The sequence below is a fragment of the Schistocerca cancellata genome, chromosome 9, assembly GCF_023864275.1.
Source record: "Schistocerca cancellata isolate TAMUIC-IGC-003103 chromosome 9, iqSchCanc2.1, whole genome shotgun sequence".
NCBI lineage: Eukaryota > Metazoa > Arthropoda > Insecta > Orthoptera > Acrididae > Schistocerca > Schistocerca cancellata.
Window position 1 is genome coordinate 287,402,381 of NC_064634.1, and position 21,980 is coordinate 287,424,360.

The following is a 21,980-nucleotide window of genomic DNA, read 5'->3' on the forward strand; positions in this document are numbered from 1 at the left end:
ATTCAGAATCTGATCCAGTCCCGGAAAGTATCCTGTCACAAGTGGGGCACTTTTGGGGTTCTTCTGTGGAAGGTTCCGGGTTTGAGGAGATGAGGAAGTGGCTCTGGTTATTTGCTTCTGTACCAGGTCGGGAGGGTAGTTACGGGATGCAAAAGCTGTTTTCAGGTTGTTGGTGTAATGATTCAAGGATTCCGGACTGGAGCAGATTCGTTTGCCACGAAGACCTAGGCTGTAGGGAAGGGACCGTTTGATGTGGAATGGGTGGCAGCTGTCATAATGGAGGTACTGTTGCTTGTAGGTGGGTTTGATGTGGACGGACGTGTGAAGCTGGCCATTGGACAGGTGGAGGTCAACGTCAAGGAAAGTGGCATGGGATTTAGAGTAGGACCAGGTGAATCTGATGGAACCAAAGGAGTTGAGGTTGGAGAGGAAATTCTGGAGTTCTTCTTCACTGTCCTACACCCGTACTCTCTGCTGGAAATATCACTTTGCCACGAAGAAAAATGATCCTAATCCTACTCCTAATGATCCAACTCCCCAAGATACTATCCAGATTGAACCATGCCTGGAACAGTTCCGTCCTCCGTCACAGTGGGACCCACCTCCTCTTCCTCTAAATCACCCTCTCCTAACCTTCCAGGAATTTCTGACTTCCAGCCTTGCCTCTCAATCCTTCTTAAAAAACCTTAATCCTACTCCCAACATCACCACTGCTGAAGCCCAGGCTATCCGTGATCTGAAGGCTGACCAATCCATCGTCATTCTTCCGGCGGACAAGGGTTCCACGACTGTGGTACTTGATCGTCGGGAGTACGTGGCTGAGGGACTGCGTCAGCTTTCAGACAACACTACTTACAAAGTTTGCCATGGTAATCCCATTCCTGATGTCCAGGCGGAGCTTCAAGGAATCCTCAGAACCTTAGGCCCCCTACAAAACCTTTCACCTGACTCCATCAACCTCCTGACCCCACCAACACCCCGCACCCCTACCTTCTACCTTCTTCCCAAAATTCACAAACCCAATCATCCCGGCCGTCCCATTGTAGCTGGTTACCAAGCCCCCACAGAACGCATCTCTGCCTACGTAGATCAACACCTTCAACCCATTACATGCAGTCTCCCATCCTTCATCAAAGACACCAACCACTTTCTCGAACGCCTGGAATCCCTACCCAGTCTGTTACCCCCGGAAACCATCCTTGTAACCATTGATGCCACTTCCTTATACACAAATATTCCGCATGTCCAGGGCCTCGCTGCGATGGAGCACTTCCTTTCACGCCGATCACCTGCCGCCCTACCTAAAACCTCTTTCCTCATTACCTTAGCCAGCTTCATCCTGACCCACAACTTCTTCACTTTTGAAGGCCAGACATACCAACAATTAAAGGGAACAGCCATGGGTACCAGGATGGCCCCCTCGTACGCCAACCTATTCATGGGTCGCTTAGAGGAAGCCTTCTTGGTTACCCAGGCCTGCCAACCCAAAGTTTGGTACAGATTTATTGATGACATTTTCATGATCTGGACTCACAGTGAAGAAGAACTCCAGAATTTCCTCTCCAACCTCAACTCCTTTGGTTCCATCAGATTCACCTGGTCCTACTCTAAATCCCATGCCACTTTCCTTGACGTTGACCTCCACCTGTCCAATGGCCAGCTTCACACGTCCGTCCACATCAAACCCACCAACAAGCAACAGTACCTCCATTATGACAGCTGCCACCCATTCCACATCAAACGGTCCCTTCCCTACAGCCTAGGTCTTCGTGGCAAACGAATCTGCTCCAGTCCGGAATCCTTGAATCATTACACCAACAACCTGAAAACAGCTTTTGCATCCCGTAACTACCCTCCCGACCTGGTACAGAAGCAAATAACCAGAGCCACTTCCTCATCTCCTCAAACCCGGAACCTTCCACAGAAGAACCCCAAAAGTGCCCCACTTGTGACAGGATACGTTCCGGGACTGGATCAGATTCTGAATGTGACTCTCCAGCAGGGATACGACTTCCTCAAATCCTGCCCTGAAATGAGATCCATCCTTCATGAAATCCTCCCCACTCCACCAAGAGTGTCTTTCCGCCGTCCACCTAACCTTCGTAACCTCTTAGTTCATCCCTATGAAATCCCCAAACCACCTTCCCTACCCTCTGGCTCCTACCCCTGTAACCATCCCCGGTGTAAAACCTGTCCCATGCACCCTCCCACCACCACCTATTCCAGTCCTGTAACCCGGAAGGTGTACACGATCAAAGGCAGAGCCACGTGTGAAAGCACCCACGTGATTTACCAACTGACCTGCCTACACTGTGAAACGTTCTATGTGGGAATGACCAGCAACAAACTGTCCATTCGCATGAATGGACACAGGCAGACAGTGTTTGTTGGCAATGAGGATCACCCTGTGGCTAAACATGCCTTGGTGCACGGCCAGCACATCTTGGCACAGTGTTACACCGTCCGGGTTATCTGGATACTTCCCACTAACACCAACCTGTCTGAACTCCGGAGATGGGAACTTGCCCTTCAGCATATCCTCTCTTCTCGTTATCCGCCAGGCCTCAATCTCCGCTAATTTCTAATTTCAATCTGCCGCCGCTCATACCTCACCTGTCTTTCAACATCATCTTTGCCTCTGTACTTCCGTCCCGACTGACATCTCTGCCCAAACTCTTTGCCTTTAAAAATGTCTGCTTGTGTCTGTGTATATGCGGATGGATATGTGTGTGTGTGCGCGAGTGTATACCTGTCCTTTTTTCCCCCTAAGGTAAGTCTTTCCGCTCCCGGGATTGGAATGACTCCTTACCCTCTCCCTTAAAACCCATATCCTTTTGTCTTCCCTTCTCCTTCCCTCTTTCCTGACGAGGCAACCGTTGGTTGCGAAAGCTAGATTTTTGTGTGTATGTTTGTGTTTGTTTGTGTGTCTATCGACCTGCCAGCGCTTTTGTTTGGTAAGTCTCATCATCTTTCTTTTTAATTATATATATAGCCACAGAGTTGATTGGTAATTTGCCGATAGTCAGTGCTAGTCACAAACAAAGCAAGTTCAGGTGCGGAGCAAGCTTTCTGTGTGTTGGGAGTTAGACAAAAACAAGTGTGCTACAGCTGTTCAACAGATGTTTAGAACAAAGTACAGTGAGAAGCCACCAACAAGGAAGGCCATTTACCTCTGGCACAACAAATTTATTATGACAGGTTCCATGTGCCCGGCAAACAGAAGTGGACATCCCAGTGTGAGTGAAGTGAATGTGGAGTGTGTACGAGTGACATTCATAAGGAGTCCAAAGATATTGGTGCGTCGTGCATCCTGTGAACTCAAAATGGCTCCAATGACTGTGTGGAAAGGCCTGAGACAGAAGCTGTCTATGAAATCATTCAAATTGGAGCTAGTGCAGAAGCTCAATGACGACGACAAAGACGAGCGTTTTGAGTTTTGTTCACAGTTGCAACAATTGAATGAGGATGAGGATGGCATTGTTGATTGCTTAATTTTTAGTGACGAAGCCACTTTTCACACTAATGGGAAAGTGAACAGGCATAAATGTTGAATCTGAGGTACAAAGCATCCACATGAATGCATTGAATGTGAGCATGATTCCCTAACAATAACGTTTATTGTGCCTTATCACATCAAAAACTGTAGAGGCCATTTTTCTTCCCCAAGAGCGCTGTCACTGGATATTCCCACTTGGACATATTGCAGCAATGGTTGATGCCTCAAATGCAATCAGACTCTGCGTTCATCTTTCAGCAGGATGAGGCTCCACCCCCTTTTCATTGTGAAGTTCATGGGTACCTGAAAAGGGATCTGCTGCATCGATGGATCGGCCGTGCTACAGAATGGGACAGCTGTTTCGTGAAATGGCCTCCCCGATCACCAGATCTCATTCTGTTTGACTCCCTTTTTTTTTTGTGACACATTAAAGATCTGGTATATGTACCGCCTGTGCCACGTGATGTAGCAGAGCTCCGGGAGAGAATATGGAAAGCGACTGCCACAGTTGATGATGCCATGCTGGGATGGGTATGGCAAGAATTCGATTATTGTATTGACGTCACTCATGGTTCGCATATTGAATGTTTGGAAAAAAACTTTCAGAGTTTCTCTTCAAAATGCAATATGTATGACATCTGTACACTGTTTAGTTCTTGTGCCATAAATAATTGAAAGTGTTCCCAGACTTTATGTACACCCTGTATATTACATTTTATGCATGATCATATTTTATCTGATTGTGAAGAAGAGGTGAAACATGTATTTCTAGATGAGTAATGTATTCCACCACAACTGTTCAACACAGTTAAAGATTACACCCCTATCTTCTGGTGGGATCAATTTATATTGTATCTATATCTTCTTTAAATTATTAAATACTTGTTGTACAGTGTGATTCAAAAAGAATACCACAACTTTGAAAATCGAGAACTCTACAAAGAAGAAAAGGAGAGCTACTCTCTTTCTGTCATTGATTGAAGGAAGCTCTGAAGTTTCATTTGTTTGCTCATTTGGTCACTAGGAGTGCTGTTGGCCACATAACCTTATTTCTTTTGTCAGTACAAAGATGGCCCAACAAGAAGCTTTTTTTGTTATTGAGTATGGCAGAAGGGAAGCGACGGCAGTTGTTCAGTGTGCATTTCAAATCAAATATAATGTTCAGCCTCCTGGATAGGTGCTGTATTGTACATTGGTATAAACATTTCACAAAGAAATGGTGTTTGTGCAACGGGAAAAGTTCCGGACGGCCACGCACGAATGGAGAAAATGTTGGCTGCATTCAGGAAGCATTTGCTCAAAGTCGACCATTTCGAGAATCCTAAGGAAAAGGTTAGTATTGAAACCTTATTGTCTACAATTGTTTCAAGTCCTTCCTGAAGCTAAAATGGTGAAAAGAATTGAGTTTTGTGAGTTTGTTCTTGAGCAAATGGACACAGATAACCAGCGCATTTCGAAGCTAGTGTTTGGTAGTGAAGCAACATTTCACACTGTAGGGAAAGTCAGTCAGCACAATGTCCATATATGGGGCCCTGAGAATCTGTGGGAAACAAGTCAGCTTGAAGGTGATTCACCTAAGGTGAATTTTTTCTGTGCCATTTCAGCCAGTGAAATTTTTTGTCCTTTTATCTTTGAAGGTACAATTGTAACCGTGCAAACCTATCTGGAAATGTTGCAGAATTGGCTGTTCTCTCAACTCGAAGAACAAGCAGATAAATTCATATTCCAGAAAGATGGTGCACCACCCCATTGGCACTTCCCTGTATATGCCTATTTGAATGAAAGGTACCCACAGCAATAGATCATCCACCAGGCAGCTTGTGACAGAGCACTTCATAACTGGCCTTCAAAAACCTCTGATCTCAGCCGCTGTGAATTATTTTTCTGTGGGTTATGTTAAAGATATGATGTTTCGACCACCTCTACCAGCTAACACTGTGAAACTAAAAGAAGGAATAACTGGAGCTATCTGGAGTGTTATCTTGGAGATGCTACAGAGAGTGTGGAACAAGTTCAAGTATCAGGTTGAAGTCGCTCGAGTGTCTGCAGGAGGTCATAGTGAACATTTACGAACTCATTTTCTACTGAAAAAGATCTTTAGTAAATACTCTCACCACTGATTAATTATCCAAGATTCCCTCTGTGGTGTCACCGCCAGACACCACACTTGCTAGGTGGTAGCCTTTAAATCGGCCGCAGTCCGTTAGTATACGTCGGACCCGCGTGTCGCCACTATCAGTGAATGTAGACCGAGCGCCGCCACACGGCAGGTCTAGTCTAGAGAGACTCACTAGCACTTGCCCCAGTTGTACAACCGACTTTGCTAGCGATGGTTCACTGATTACATACGCTCTCATTTGCAGAGACGACAGTTTAGCATAGCCTTCAGCTACGGCATTTGCTATGACCTAGCAAGGCGCCATATTCAGTTACTATTCTGAACAGATAATATTGTGAATCATGTACCGTCGAAAGCAACGTTCATCATTAATGGATTAAAGTTAAGTATGAAACTAATTACGTCCGATTTCTGAGTTCTAATTCCTTTGCGTGTTCCAGACCTCATATCAGTATAGTTCTTCCCTCCTCATGCCAGCCTGCGTGAGCTAAAATGCGTGCATTTTGGCCTCCATTCCTAACACGGTGTTGGCTCTTCTGCCAACTACAACATTAATATGGCACCTTGCTAGGTCGTAGCAAATGCCGTAGCTGAAGGCTACACTAAACTGTCGTCTCTGCAAATGAGAGCGTATGTAGTCAGTGAACCATCGCTAGCAAAGTCGGCTGTACAACTGGGGCGAGTGCTAGTGAGTCTCTCTAGACTAGACCTGCCGGGTGGCGGCGCTCGGTCTGCAATCACTGATAGTGGCGACATGCGGGTCCGACGTATACTAACGGGCCGCAGCCGATTTCAAGGCTACCACCTAGCAATTGTGGTGTCTGGCGGTGACACCACACCCTCATCCTTCTTTGATTAAATACAGATTTTCAAAGTTGTGGTATTCTTTTTGAATCAGCCTGCACAAAGGTAAAACCTCTCATTTATGAACTGGAAGAAACAGTTTCAGATGTTTTTCCATAAAGTATTTCTGTAATTCACTGTTAGCTTTTAATAGCTCTTTAGATAAGTTTTCAAGACACTGTGTTTATTGCTAGTATAAAATCTGCATGTGGAATGCAGTGCTTACTGGCATTATGGAAAATCCATGAAATAACTTATATTAATTGAGCACAAGAGAAAAATAAAATATCAATGTTACATTTGTTTCGGGGTGAGATTCATTATACTGTTTAGTCCATGGGAATAAGAGCATGATAATGGATGTACCATGTTTCTTATTGGGACTAGAAATAAAGAACTTGTTTGGTTGTACATGTATACCAACCAGAGACAAAATAACTGCACTATCCCACTGAATCATTTGTCATGACTATTTGGATTTGTTACCAACTCTATTCATCCTCCGCATTCCAATCTAGGAATTAATTACATGTCAAAATTTTATATTAATTAATAAAGAAGGAGCATACATAAGTAAACACTTGTAGATGTTTGCATAATGTGGCTTTTTCTCCATTCATCATTAGTACTCATTCTCAGGTGTTACATATATACCATATTTCCAATATTTCGGGTATATGTCTTCCTGTTACACAACAACCAAATTTGTGGCAACTGATGAGCCACTTCATGAAAACTCATGTAAGTAACCACCATATTTTTTCTGTTTTTATGATCATCCTCTCCATCTTCTAAGTATGCTACCTTGAGGAGTATTAATTGTAGGGACTCAAGACCGTTGATCACCTCTCATGTCTTGAAGCCCAGAAAAGCTTATATCCCTTATTACTGGTATTGAATTTTGCCAATACTGTGGCCAGGAAATCATTCATACCTCCATCCATACAAAGCTGCCTACTGGTAGATGCAAAAGAAAATTAGCCCACAGGAGAGATATTCCCACCCCCCTTCAGTTTCCTACAGCACCATTTTCAGGGATGTAGGCTCCCTCCACGTGGCTGGAGAAGTAACATTCACATCAGGCATCTACCGGTGACAGGGCTCCCTTTAGGGAACCCTCTCCTTGGGAATCTATAGACCCAAAAACAGCCAATGGGTGATGGTGATTCAGAGAGGGTGTCCTAGGGTTGCCTGCTTGATAAGATTGCCACCTTACTCCAACAACCCCCTCCCCCCTTTCTGCTCCTTGGAGATTTCAGTGCACACCATTCCCTGTGGGGGAGTACTGTGTCATCTGGTAGGAGCTTCCTGATTGGCCAACTTCTTTCTGATTTTAATCTGTTTCTTCTCGGTAATGATACCCTACTCATTTGAGTGCTGTCAATGGCATCTTTTCAGCATTTGACCTTAGAACCTCTTCTCCCAGTCTTGTGGCTTCACTACAATCATCACTACAGAGCTATTACAAATGATTGAAGCGATTTCATAAATTCACTGTAGCTCCATTCATTGACATATGGTCACGACACACTACAGATATGTAGAAAAACTCATAAAGTTTTGTTCGGCTGAAGCCGCACTTCAGGTTTCTGCCGCCAGAGCGCTCGAGAGCGCAGTGAGACAAAATGGCGACAGGAGCCGAGAAAGCGTATGTTGTGCTTGAAATGCACTCACATCAGTCAGTCATAACAGTGCAACGACACTTCAGGACGAATTTCAACAAAGATCCACCAACTGCTAACTCCATTCGGCGATGGTATGCACAGTTTAAAGCTTCTGGATGCCTCTGTAAGGGGAAATCAACGGGTCGGCCTGCAGTGAGCGAAGAAACGGTTGAACGCGTGCGGGCAAGTTTCACGCGTAGCCCGCGGAAGTCGACGAATAAAGCAAGCAGGGAGCTAAACGTACCACAGCCAACGGTTTGGAAAATCTTACAGAAAAGGCTAAAGCAGAAGCCTTACCATTTACAATTGCACAAGCCCTGACACCCGATGACAAAGTCAAACGCTTTGAATTTTTGGCGCGGTTGCAACAGCTCATGGAAGAGGATGCGTTCAGTGCGAAACTTGTTTTCAGTGATGAAGCAACATTTTTTCTTAATGGTGAAGTGAACAGACACAATGTGCGAATCTGGGCGGTAGAGAATCCTCACGCATTCGTGCAGCAAATTCGCAATTCACCAAAAGTTAACGTGTTTTGTGCAATCTCACGGTTTAAAGTTTACGGCCCCTTTTTCTTCTGCGAAAAAAACATTACATGACACGTGTATCTGGAGATGCTAGAAAATTGGCTCATGCCACAACTGGAGACCGACAGCGCCGACTTCATCTTTCAACAGGATGGTGCTCCACCGCACTTCCATCATGATGTTCAGCATTTCTTAAACAGGGGATTGGAAAACCGATGGATCGGTCGTGGTGGAGATAATGATCAGCGATTCATGTCATGGCCTCCACGCTCTCCCGACTTAACCCCATGCGATTTCTCTCTGTGGGGTTATGTGAAAGATTCAGTGTTTAAACCTCATCTACCAAGAAACGTGCCAGAACCGCGAGCTCGCATCAATGATGCTTTCGAACTCATTGATGGGGACATGCTGCGCCGAGTGTGGGAGGAACTTGATTATCGGCTTGATGTCTGCCGAATCACTAACGGGGCACATATCGAACATTTGTGAATGCCTAAAAAAACTTTTTGAGTTTTTGTATGTGTGTGCAAAGCATTGTGAAAATATCTCAAATAATAAAGTTATTGTAGAGCTGTGAAATCGCTTCAATCATTTGTAATAACCCTGTATAAGACCATCTTCGTGACAGTGATCATTTTTCAGTGATCCTGCCACCTCTTTATCGCTACTCAATAGGTCCATTGCCTCATTGGGCTCTCTGAAGGGCCAACTGTCAGCTGTATGTCTTTACCATCACCTGTGTCTTCACGCCATAATATTGTATCAATGAGATGTTGGAGACATCTATGATGAAATAACCCATGCTGCTGGAACTGTTATTCCCCTTTTTGGGGACCCTGTCCACTGGTGGTAGCATTGTTGACCAAAGGCATTGTGACAGCTGTTTACCTATTCAGGACCATCAGAAAGCCCAGAAATGTCTCAAGTGATATCATTCATAGACCTTCCGAATTACTTTTAGGCGGCTCTGTACAATGGCTCACTACGTAATTAAATGCAGGAAGAAAGAATGCTGGGGACACAACATCTCATTGTAGGTGGTGTATGCATCTTCATTCCAGGTGTGGGCTAAGCTCCATAGTCTACTTGGCCACCAGAGTTCAAAAACTGTTCTGTTTCATGGTGATACTTCTCTCCATGCATTGATTCTGGCTAAACACGTGATTACTCACTGTGTCACAGTGTCATTGCCCTTATCTTGATTGGCTACCTTTCAGATATACAAAAGACAGGATAGCTCTTCCCCCTTCCTGTAACCCTGAGTTATATAATAAACCTTTTTCTGATTGGTAACTGCTTCAGACTTTAGACGTGCCTCATTATGCAGACCCTTGCATTGATTGGATTCATAGTCAGTGGGCCAACATACTCAAGATCTCAACTCATATTTGGCTAGAAGACATTTTCCCTTTGCAGTAGAGAGATACTGTCATCATCCCAACCCTTAAACCAAACTTCACGAATGGACATTTGCTGACGTTCAAGAAATGTTCTAAACAAACAATTATCTTGCATGAACACTGAATGAAAAATGGCACACCACTGATCACAAAGGTTCACTCCATCAAGATCAAAGGTGAACTCCTTGAGAATTACAAACCATGCAGGATTCAGCTAGGTATCCACTCTTATGAGAATGCATGTGGAATCATGCTGGTGTAATGGGTTGATGAGAACTGAGAGCTTAAAGGTGGAAGACAGGTCAGTACACAAGACAGAGATTACTATTAAAACATCGTGCAACAAGTTAATAAGAGTGGAAAGCTAAGTGAATTGTAAGTAACAGAGGTGGGAAGAGGGCAGTTAAAAATAGATGGGAAACAAATGAAAGATGTAGAAAACTAAAATGGAGTGAAGCGAATAGCAGTTACAGTGAAGAAAAGCTGAGACAGAAGAAATTAACGTAAATTAAGGCCAGATGGGTGGTGAGAACCAAGGACATGCAGTGCTAGTTCCCACCTGTGGGGCTCTGAGAAACTGGTGTCTGGAATTGATTGTTTTCGTTGTTAGCATGAAATTGCCTATCCTTTAAGATGAAACGGCAGATAGTATGATAATATGTTTTGTAGGTATTGAAAAAAAGTCCAAAGGCTGAATTTGTCCAGTGGTTCCAGTTGGTATGAATTGGAGTGTCACTTTTTGGGAGGAATAGTTTGTGCTAAAGGAGTATGATATTTATAAGCAGAGCAGGGGCCAGGCAAAAGCAATTACTTTGACCAGCTATTAGCCAAAAGCAGTGCTCACGCAATAGTTGTAGTTCTCTTATGGCTATTTTCCCATCTTACTTGTTGTGACGTAAATATTCCCTACTGGCGTTGCAAGAAGGAATCATAGGGGCAGAGCACCTCCAACTTCTAGCAGCACAATAAATAACTTTTCAACCAATTTACCATCCAGAGTAATGGTCGGCATAATTTTATATGATTGCATTAAGACATTGATGTTAGTTTATCTTGATGCAGCTCTCTTGGTATCTCAGATTTCCAAGGTTCCTTTCATATTTGTTTGCTCTTCAAATCCCGATTAGTTGGAGTTGAAAACAAATTCCTTACTTAATGATGAGGTAAGTTTGTTTATCTCATCTACAAATTTTTGGGCCTATTCCGCAGTTTGTTGTGCATTGTCAAATCGACGCTTTGTTCGAAGTTTTTTTTATCTTTGTCGTCTACTGCTTACCTTGAAATCTCTGTAATTTATGTTGTGCACAATTTCATGTGCATAACACAGTAGGTCACTATCATGCACATGCTGTAAATTGAATCAGGCATCCTTGAAATGTGCAAATATCAGTTTTTGTTACAAGTGCATCCCTTGAAAATCCATAGTTTTCATATGCACTACACAGTCATTGCTGCGGATTTATTCAGTTTTTTTTATTAGTGGCAGCCACTGAGGCAGTCCATTGGCAGGGCCAAAAAAACTTCGTTTGGTGGTATTGAATGTATTATGAAATTTTGTGAATAATTCATATATTTAATAAGATATTATATCAAACAAAACATATAGGGAAGGGTATGTGCGAACGCTTTTACATGACAGTTGTAAGTCGGGGGTGTTTTGATGTATGGTTGCATAAGAATATCGGTGGAGGTCGGGCCTGAACTACCATGCTAACGACAATGCCAGTCTCAGCTAAAAATTGTGCTCTAGCAATTACTGAATGATTTGTGTACTCCTCTTTGCTCTGAGTTGTGCTTGTTGGTTTTCCTTTCCTTATTTTGAAATGAGTGCAGAGAGCAGTCTTGCTCTGTCACAGGGTTCGAATTCGACTCTCACAACACCAGATAGAATCAGCGATCCATATGTCCATTATTATGTCAGTTCTGCCTTCCCAGGAGCACAGAACACAGACGTAGGCTGCCAGCCCTGTGGGAAGTAGGTGAGGCTTGTCCCCCCACACTGCTCTTGTACCCTGGACAGCCAGAACTCCTTGTTTGTTTAAGTTCTTAGCCGACTGCCAGAAAAGTGTCCAATCAAGATGAGTGCCAGTATGAGAAATAATAGAGAGTACATAAATTATTTGAACTTGTAATCTGGAGTCCGGGAAGCAAATTTAATCAAATTACCAACATTTAAAACTAAAAGCATTGTACTCACTAAAAGCAGCAGCTCCATGACTTTGGGAAGACAGCTTCAAAATAATTAGTAGGAATGGTATTGGAAATCTATTTGTCACTCCTTCTTGTTGACAAATCTATTACTCTTGAAGTGAAATATTCAGTCTTACACACAAATGACTTTTTACAGGATTGCATCCCTAAAGCACTCAAGTCATTCTTCTTTCATGGTGTTTTGTTGAAACGTCTTATTCTCTTGAGCATTGGAAAGCACCACTCAGCTTCTGATGTCGAGATAGACATTGTGATTAGCAGTTTCAAAACTTTGTCTCCTCAAAATGATTACAGAGCTCATTCTCTAAAATCAGCAAAAGAAACAGAACTGTGCCAGAAACTGCCCTCAACTCAGGCCTAGCATAGAAGACTTGAAGCTCACCCTTCAACTTTCTTCTTTCCAGAAATGTATAAGTGTCTGTAATTTCAAGGTACTTGTCTGGAAAATTTGTGACGTATTTGTCAGACTGGTTTACATCAAATAAGTTGGCTGTAGTGAGGTGTCCAGTAAACTTAAAACTCAATTGTATTACAGAAAGGATGGCATCGCACACTTCCAAAGCATCTCTTTTTTTTTTTTTTTCCGTGGCTTCTTGGCAGGCATTGCTTCATCATTTTCAAAATTAACTTGTTAATGATGGATTCCGTACCATCACTGCTTCAAAGTTCTGGATGCCTTGTTTTGCTTTGGTCAGTTCAGTTATCTTCTTCTGAAACTGATTAAAAAGTATGTCTGCATGAAGCGTTATCTTATAGAAATGTGATAGCCAGAAAATGAATTTGTTTTCTTGCAGTCTTTGTTTGTATGAACCAGCTTCCTCAATGGTAGAAGATAATTTTGTGCTCTCACTTTTTTCAGTGACTTCCATAGCAGTAATAAGATCTTCCTTGTTTTCATAAACATGTTTTACTACTCGCGAGTGGTAATTCTATCTTGTGAGACAGTCTTACGGGAAAAGCTTTTTTGAGTAATGCCTTGCAACACTTTTGATCTCAGTGGCGAGTTAGAAAAGAAAGAAGAAATACATGAAAGATGTACAAAAAAGATGTGGCCTTTGCGATTAACACAGGGTGCCATAGACATAAGTACGTTGAACTGGTGCTCATAACAATGGATGTAGTTTGCATTAGGGTATTTGTCTTTCATTAATTTCTGAACCCAATTCGATTTGCCACTCGTCTACTAGTTTTGCTCAGTCATCATCAATTAATGATTCAGATTCACTCATATTTCTCTCAGATATCGTATGAGCATTCTGACTTTCTGGATTAACAAAGCTTCCTCGACAACATAACATAAAACAATAACCAATTGAAATTTGAAAGTCACACCTGTTTCTTCAATCACAATTATTGCAACATAATTCTCACATTTTCTTTCATGGTACACTTCGTCGAACATGCATTGCAGTAGTTCGTTCTGAACCATTTTAGAAATGCCTTTGAACACTGATACTCGACAGAGGTGGACTTGAAGATCTTTATCCAGTTCTGCACTGAACTGAATTAGCTCACAAAAAAAACCCTTATTTTGAAAGGCATCAGATTTGTCGTGGCCCCTGAGAGCCAGTTGCAAAGTGGCACAGAACCAAATACAGTTTACAATTAAATAAAGTATAAATCCTTTTCTAGACGTTTGTTGTGGCTGTCCATTGTTTGTCTACATTGTGAATTTAATTTCGCTGAATATTGGTTTTGCCTAGAAATGAAAGACTAAGTGCATTATTTATGTGTCTCTTTGACATTTCATGGACTTTCATTGTAGACCATATATACCCAATATCAGATGTTTTGGTCTTAACACCACTAAACATTTCCCCAAAATAACTCACAAGGAAAACAAAAAAACAGTATTGTTTTCTTCCATTTGCTCTTTTGGTAAATTTCCGAATTGAATGTACGGCATCAATTTTTTGTTTGCTAGTGCAGATATAGGGTCCAATCGCTAAATGGCATTTTTAATAACTCACTCATTTTGTTCATTTTGCTACTTTCACATTTAACTGAATTTTCACTTACAGATAACAATGTACACACAACCATACTGTTTCAGTTACCAGTCATCACAATAACTACAATGTGTTCATACAGAACTGTATTAAACGAACACAATTAGTATAAACAGAAATACTACACTGTTGTTTGGAAAATTGATTCTCAATAGATGGTAAATACATTAGTTTTTTTGTTCTGTACCAATAGCCTTGCTGTTGTGAAGTATACAAATATTGAAATAATGCCTCTTAGTTTCAGAATCTAAGGGCATAATTGTATTCAAATTATAAGTGGCTATTTATAATTATCTTTAAGTGTATTATTTCTGTATTTGATTTAATTAAGCATTACTTTGCATTTACGAATGCATTGGCATTAATTTGCAGAAAGATTGTAACATTGGATTACAAGAAGTTTGAGCCCCAATATCTTCCAACATGGTCGTTAGATAGGGTAGAAGATCATGCTTCTGTAGCTTCTGCACTTAACTGCTCTCTGGCAGGAGGAATACAAAGCTCTAAGTCAAAGCAGCTGTGACTCCACCTCTGCCATAAGAAGCATGTAGAAACTGATGGCCGAGCCTTTCACACAGTGCTTGTTAGGGCAGACAGTGCCAATCTGCAGTTGACTCCAAGGTTCAGAAAACTAACATGAGAGCAGGCATGGCAAAACAATGTTTGATGTGCAATTCACATAGATTTCTCTCTCTCTTTTTCAAACAAGTGGTGCCATGGCACAGTGGCGCTACCTCAGAAGCTGCCCCAGCTGCGGATGATCTTCCATGTACGTAATTATATTTAGTACCCGTTCCTTGTACAAGGATTGTCCTTCATTGGAGACAGGATTGGTAGCTCCCTATCCAGCAAAGATGATGAGCTATATGGCTTGATAACATGTTTCAAACGGCTTGATAACATGTTTCAAACCACTTTTGCTTGTTAAGCATGTATCGTCTTCAATACCTTCGCTGCACAGTGCCGATGGTACTGTTACCGACGACTGTGCGGCTAAAATGGAGTTATTGAACGCAGTTTTCCTAAATTCCTTCACCAGTGAAGACGAATGGAATATTCCAGAATTTGAAACATGAAGAGCTGGTAGCATTAGTTTCTTAGAAGTAGATACCTTAGGGGTTGCGAAGCAACTCAGATCGCTTGATACGGGCAAGTCTTCAAGTCCAGATTGTATGCCGGTTAGGTTCCTTTCAGATTACGCTGATACAGTAGCTCCCTACTTAGTAATCATATACAACCGCTCGCTCACCGATAGATCTGTACCTACAGATTGAAAAATTGCGCAGGTCGCACCAGTGTTTAAGAAGGGTAGTAGGAGTAATTCATCGAACTACAGACCTAAATTATTGAAGTCGGTTTGCAGTAGGGTTTTGGAGCATATACTGTATTCAAACATTATGAATCGCCTCGAAGGGAACGATCTATTGATACGTAATCAGCATGGTTTCAGAAAACATCGTTCTTGTGCAACGCAGCTAGCTCTTTATTCGCACGAAGTAATGGCCGCTATTGACAGGGGATCTCAAGTTGATTCCGTATTTCTAGATTTCTGGAAAGCTTTTGACACCTTTCCTCACAAGCGACTTCTAATCAAGCTGCGGGCCTATGGGGTATCGTCTCAGTTGTGCGACTGGATTCGTGATTTCCTGTCAGGAAGGTCGCAGTTTGTAGTAATAGATGGCAAATCATCGAGTAAAACTGAAGTGATATCAGGTGTTCCCCGGGGAAGCGTCCTGGGACCTCTGCTGTTCCTGATCTATATAAATGACCTGGGTGACAATCTGAGCAGTTCTCTTAGGTTGTTTGCAGATGATGCTGTAATTTACCGTCTAGTAAGGTCATCCGAAGACCAGTATCAGTTGCAAAGCAATTTAGAAAAGATTGCTGTATGGTGTGGCAGCTGGCAGTTGACGCTAAATAACGAAAAGTGTGAGGTGATCCACATGAGTTCCAAAAGAAATCCGTTGGAATTCGATTACTCGATAAATAGTACAATTCTCAAGGCTGTCAATCAACTAAGTACCTGGGTGTTAAAATTACGAACAACTTCAGTTGCAAAGACCACATAGATAATATTGTGGGGAAGGCGAGCCAAAGGTTGCATTTCATTGGCAGGACACTTGGAAGATGCAACAAGTCCACTAAAGAGACAGCTTACACTACACTCGTTCGTCCTGTGTTAGAATATTGCTGCACTGTGTGGGATCCTTACCAGGTGGGATTGACAGAGAACATCGAGAGGGTGCAAAAAAGGGCAGCTCGTTTTGTATTATCACGTAATAGGGGAGAGAGTGTGGCAGATATGATACACGAGTTGGGATGGAAGTCCTTAAAGCGAAGACGTTTTTCGTCACGGCGAGATCTATTTATGAAATTTCAGTCACCAACTTTCTCTTCCGAATGTGAAAATATTTTGTTGAGCCCAACCTACATAGGTAGGAATGATCATCAAAATAAAATAAGAGAAATCAGAGCTCGAACAGAAAGGTTTAGTTGTTTGTTTTTCCCGCGCGCTGTTCGGGAGTGGAATGGTAGAGAGATAGTATGATTGTGGTTTGATGAACCCTCTGCCAAGCACTTAAATGTGAATTGCAGAGTAATCATGTAGATGTAGATGTACTACTTATGAACATTGTCAGGTGTATATGGCACCACACATTCCACTGACACATCTTTCATAAATGCTAATATTTCACCTGCCACTTCTTTCTCACCCTGAGAGATTCCTTGAGTTCCTTTCTGATGAAATGCCAACTTTGGCAACTGTTGTTGATATAATGGAATGTTTGTTTTGTGCATCATTGGCATTGCTCTGCTTTGTATCAACACCACTAGCACTGTAGCACAGTTGTGAGTTATTCGTAGACTAAGTAGTTCAACTATACTCTGTAGCCTCATGCTGTGCTCACCATTGGATACCTACAGTCCCGCCTCATGTTGCCATTAGTAGCCAATATTGTGGTTTCTTAGTAGGCAATATGTAGGCCTTCGAGTGCTGTGAACGACATTGGCCTTTTGCAACCTCGCACTTGAGGTGTTTCTTGTTAGCTCTACAAATAAACTCAAGTTTTTGGGTGTTATTGTGGGTGAACAGATGTCGTGGAAAGAGCATATAGATCATATTTGTAGGGAAGTCTGTACAAATACGTACTTACTGAAAAGAGCCTTCCTCGACCATGGTACCTTGAGGCAAATACATATCGGTTTGATAAATCCAAATCTACAGTATGGTTTTGAGATGGAGCACCAGCAGCCTATACAGAGAGGCTTTTTTAGACTTCAGAAAAGGCAGTGAGAGTGGTAGCTAAAGTAAATGAGAGGGGGTGGGCAGGGGGGAGATGGGGGGGGGGGGGGGGAGACTTGCAGAGAAATTTTCATGAAATATAAAACACTTCCCATCTACTCAACACACATCCTGCAGGCAACAATGTTTGTGAAAATAAGTCCGAAACATAATATAATGAAGAGTAACGTACATAATTACAGTACATGGGGAAGAGAAAACTTTCAGCTAATTACAAGTAATATAAAGGCTGCAGACCATTGTCAACATAAAATAGGAACAACTTTTAATGTAATCTTGAAAGAAACTGTAGTGTGTATTAATGAAAAAATGCAGTTATTCAATAGGATATTTTAGTTTGTGATGACTCTTTAGCATATGTAACCATTAAGTTTTTTAACAAAAAAGAATAATTTCTGATCTCTGATCTTTACTCTTTATCTCAGTGTGTGCATTTATCTTTCACTGGTTTGAGAAGTACAATTAGTACACTCTGAAAAATGGTATATGGACAGCAAAACAATCAATAAACAAATACAGTAGAGCATTGAAACTTCCTGGCAGATTAAAACTGTGTGCCGGACCAAGACTCAAACTCAGGACCTTTGCCTTTTGCGGTCAAGTGCTCTACCATCTGAGCTACCCAAGCACAACTCACACCCCATCCTCACAGCTTTACTTCCACCAGTACCTTGTCTCCTACTTTCCAAACTTCACAGAAGCTCTCCTGCGAAACTTGCAGAACTAGCACTCCCGGAAGAACGGATATTGCAGAGACATGGCTTAGCCACGGCCTGGGGGATGTTTCCAGAATGAGATTTTCACTCTGCAATGGAGTGTGTGCTGTATGAAACTTCCTGGCAGATTAAAACATTTTTAAGGAGTGCATGTTGTGCAGGAGAGCTTCTGTGAAGTTTGGAAAGTAGGAGACGAGGTATTGGCAGAAGTAAAGCTGTGAGGATGGGGCATGATTCGCCCTTGGGTAGCTCAGATGGTAGAGCAATTGTCCGCAAAAGGCAAATGTCCCAAGTTCGAGTCTCGGTCCGGCACACAGTTTTAACCTGCCAGGAAGTTTCAGCGCACACTTCGCTGCAGAGTGAAAATCTCACAGTAGAGCATTGATCATCTGAACCATTTGAGGGCATGGGTGTTTGGAACACCAGTTTATTCTCATAATCGAACTGTATACTTGTATTTACCAATTTACCAACAAAAAGTTCATATATTTATAACAAAAAAGAATCTCTTTTGTTATTACAAAAGCAAGTGCAATAGGAGTTGTGTAATATAGCCTATTTAATGAAATATATGTTACATGTATATATTTGGCATGTCCAGTAGAAATGTATGGCCTGTCGAAGCAAGCCCAGTCACTCACAAGCAGCTAAGTCACATATTTTTTCTGAAAAGATATCTGATACTGGTCACTTTCATTTTGAGATTCAAATCAACACAAGACAGTATCTAAACATGTAAATGCTTTTGGAGCAGCTGAAATATTTTCATTTCCTGGACCAATAGTTGATGAGATACTGGTGGCATCAGTGCATCCTGCACTGAATTTGCAAACTTATTTCAGTGCTGGACAGAATAGCCAATGGTAGAAACAAGAAAACTGCCTAAAACACTATGAAAACAGTAATACCAACTGTTGATTAAAGACACATCAAAGCATAATAGAGATACACTGAGACAGGTGTTCGATAACGAAGTTTCAGCAACTTAGTTAATTCTCCTTTGATGTAAGCAGTGGAATGTGAAAATTGTTGCAGATTGGTAGGACATTCTTAGGCTTAAACACCAGAGCCTTCAGGATGCCCATAAGGGCGGTACTCTGAGGAAACCATGTCCCCAAAACTCTGCTGCTTTGAGCTGAGTGGGATTTCAAGGTGCATATCCTGTGTTCACATATCAACAGTTCCAAAAATGTTGACCGGCATTATTAAAATGGGAAATATGCAAAATCCTGTACTAATCAGATTACCTTTTAGAGAACGAAATTTTTCAACCACATTTTTACATAATTTCTATGTCTGTTACAGGTGATGCAAAGCGCATGATGGTTCCTACTGAAAGACAATACAGAAAACGTCGTGCCTCTTCTTCTGATAGAGAAGATACTCACACCAGAAAGAGAACAGTACCAACCTCCAATGGTGATAAAAATACTCTTGAATCGGACAGTTCGAGTTCCCCTAGTGATAGCTCGAGTGATGACTCGAGTGATTCAGAAGAAATTTCCGAAAATGTCAGCAACAACAAAGACAAATGCGAAGCTGATAAAGTGGAGGCTGTTGCAAAAGACTCAAAGGAATTTGACACAAGCAAACAAGGAGATAAGAAAGTCGGTGAAGAAACTGTAGAGACTACAGAGCCTGTTCCAAAGTGCAACATTTGGGAAAAACGTACAGTTGGACCCCTATTTGAAGCTGCATTGGAGCGATACTACGCTAGGAAAGCAGCAAGGCTTGCTGGGTGATAATCTTTTGTGTTTTAAAACATGTGAAGCTACAGCTGTTGTAGATATTTCTATGCACAGATTTGAAATTTGTTTTGTTTCCTGTTTTTGTGCGTGCTTGATAACTGTTAAGAGACAACATTGTAAATGACCGACTGGCTGGTGAATACAGGGAAAAAGTAGTTTTCCCATTACAAACAGCTAGCGGTAACATGACAATTTCAGTTCCTTCTCATTTACTATTTTTTTACCTACAGTAGTGTTTTTTTTTTATCTGTCGTCCCAGCCCCAGAGTACTTAGCATGTTCTCTCATGCTACCTCTATCTTGGAATGCTAATTTTAACAAGTGCCTTCAGAAAATATGTCTGATCTTGACTTTTATGTTGACTTTATAACTTTTCACATCTGACTTTGTTTCTTTTTCCATAGACACTTACAGATCTTTTGTATAAACCTTGTAATTAATTCTGTATAAAAAATATACATTGTCTTTCTCTTCTGTTATTTTTTACTGTATTTTGATATATTTCATCATTACCTCTTAATTTACACTGTTACATGCTTTTTACTGGACCTAAAATTTTCCTCATTCTTTTCTTTAATACTTCTAGTTTCTCTAATTCATTTCTAGGCATTCTGGTTTCACTGCTGCATTGTAATATGTTACTTTTTGTGTTTCTTAATATTCAATGTCAGTTGTTGATATTTTTAGTTATACAACACTGTTTTCATGTTGTGTGTTCTTTCATCTATCTGTGTATTGTTTCGGTATTTTGTCTCACTGCATTGTTGCAAGCAGTTGTGCCAAAAGAAATTCTGCCAAGTCAGTGGAAAGATTTCACTAAAGAATAGTACAAAATGTGATCTATATTGTATGTCTTGTAACATATCAAATTAATGAAGAAAATGTACAGAACATAGATGTTAATGAAAATTGCTTGTTTTTTATTTTTGTTGCTGTACTACATTTGATAAACAAAGAAGAATCATTTTTTTGTTATGTTACAATCTAATGAAATTAAATACAAACTATACCACAGATATCGCGTGTCAAAAGATAAAAACTGGGAATGAGGTGCAGAAAGTGGAAAGAGGTAAGGGAACAGATGAAGTCCAAATCAACTATATCACAAAGCAAGCGGAACTCAAGCTTTTCAATCAGTCAGTTATTTTTCAATCAATGACTACTAAGTAGATTAGCATAGATAAAGAGCTGTTCGAAGATGATACAGGTATGCAAGAAAAAATGAAGCCAGTCAGATTGTGTTTCAGTGGTTAAAGAATCCCGACTCCTCAGTGGAACACAGTGTCCAACAGCTAGTTGGGTTTATCCATCAAAAACAGTAATAAAGAAAATGCCTTATTGGTCGAGAAGGCAGTATTATGGTGGAGCTGTAATAGGTTGTCAGCTTATCAACCACCTTAATTAATACTAGTGTCTTTGAAATTTGGGGAAGAATCTCTCCTCACAGAGCCAGTAAAACTTGTATTGCAGTTCTTTAAACACTGTGTTAAATTGTGTTTGAAAAGCACACATCATCCCTACTTTATAGACTGTATCAACAGATTTTTTTGAAGGCTGTATTTAAGGGGCTAGGTATTACATTTGTTGTTACATTATGTAAAGATAATTATAACTGGAAAGTTCATTTGTGTGCACAGGTAAGTGGTAATTTTGTTTCAGACAGCACTGAATGCATGAATATATAGGTTTTGGTGTTCAAGTGTGATGTACAGGGTGATTATAATTAAAGTTAAACTTTCAAATTGCTTTTGAAATAACACCACTGGTCAGAATGTCATCAAATTGCAACGGAATATTATCGGAGAGAGTGGAAAATGTGTGGTAGAAGAAAATTGATAGTGTGAAAATTGATCAGTAGATGACACTGTATGTGTCAGAATACGTAAATGAAAACACTTCATGCGCATGACCCATTGACATTGGCATAAACACGCCAGGTATACGGCT

General features: G+C 41.2%; 1 protein-coding gene across 1 annotated transcript in view; it reads left to right on the forward strand.

The window, feature by feature from the left end:
* Nucleotides 1–20,505, forward strand: part of LOC126101156 (nuclear speckle splicing regulatory protein 1) — a 63,066-nt gene extending 42,561 nt beyond the window's left edge. The window contains exon 6 of the mRNA XM_049911849.1: nucleotides 19,592–20,505. Within this exon, the coding sequence (XP_049767806.1) occupies nucleotides 19,592–20,028 (437 nt within the window). The 3' untranslated portion in view covers nucleotides 20,029–20,505. The remainder of the gene's footprint in view (nucleotides 1–19,591) is intronic.
* The last annotated feature ends 1,475 nt before the right edge of the window (nucleotides 20,506–21,980 follow it).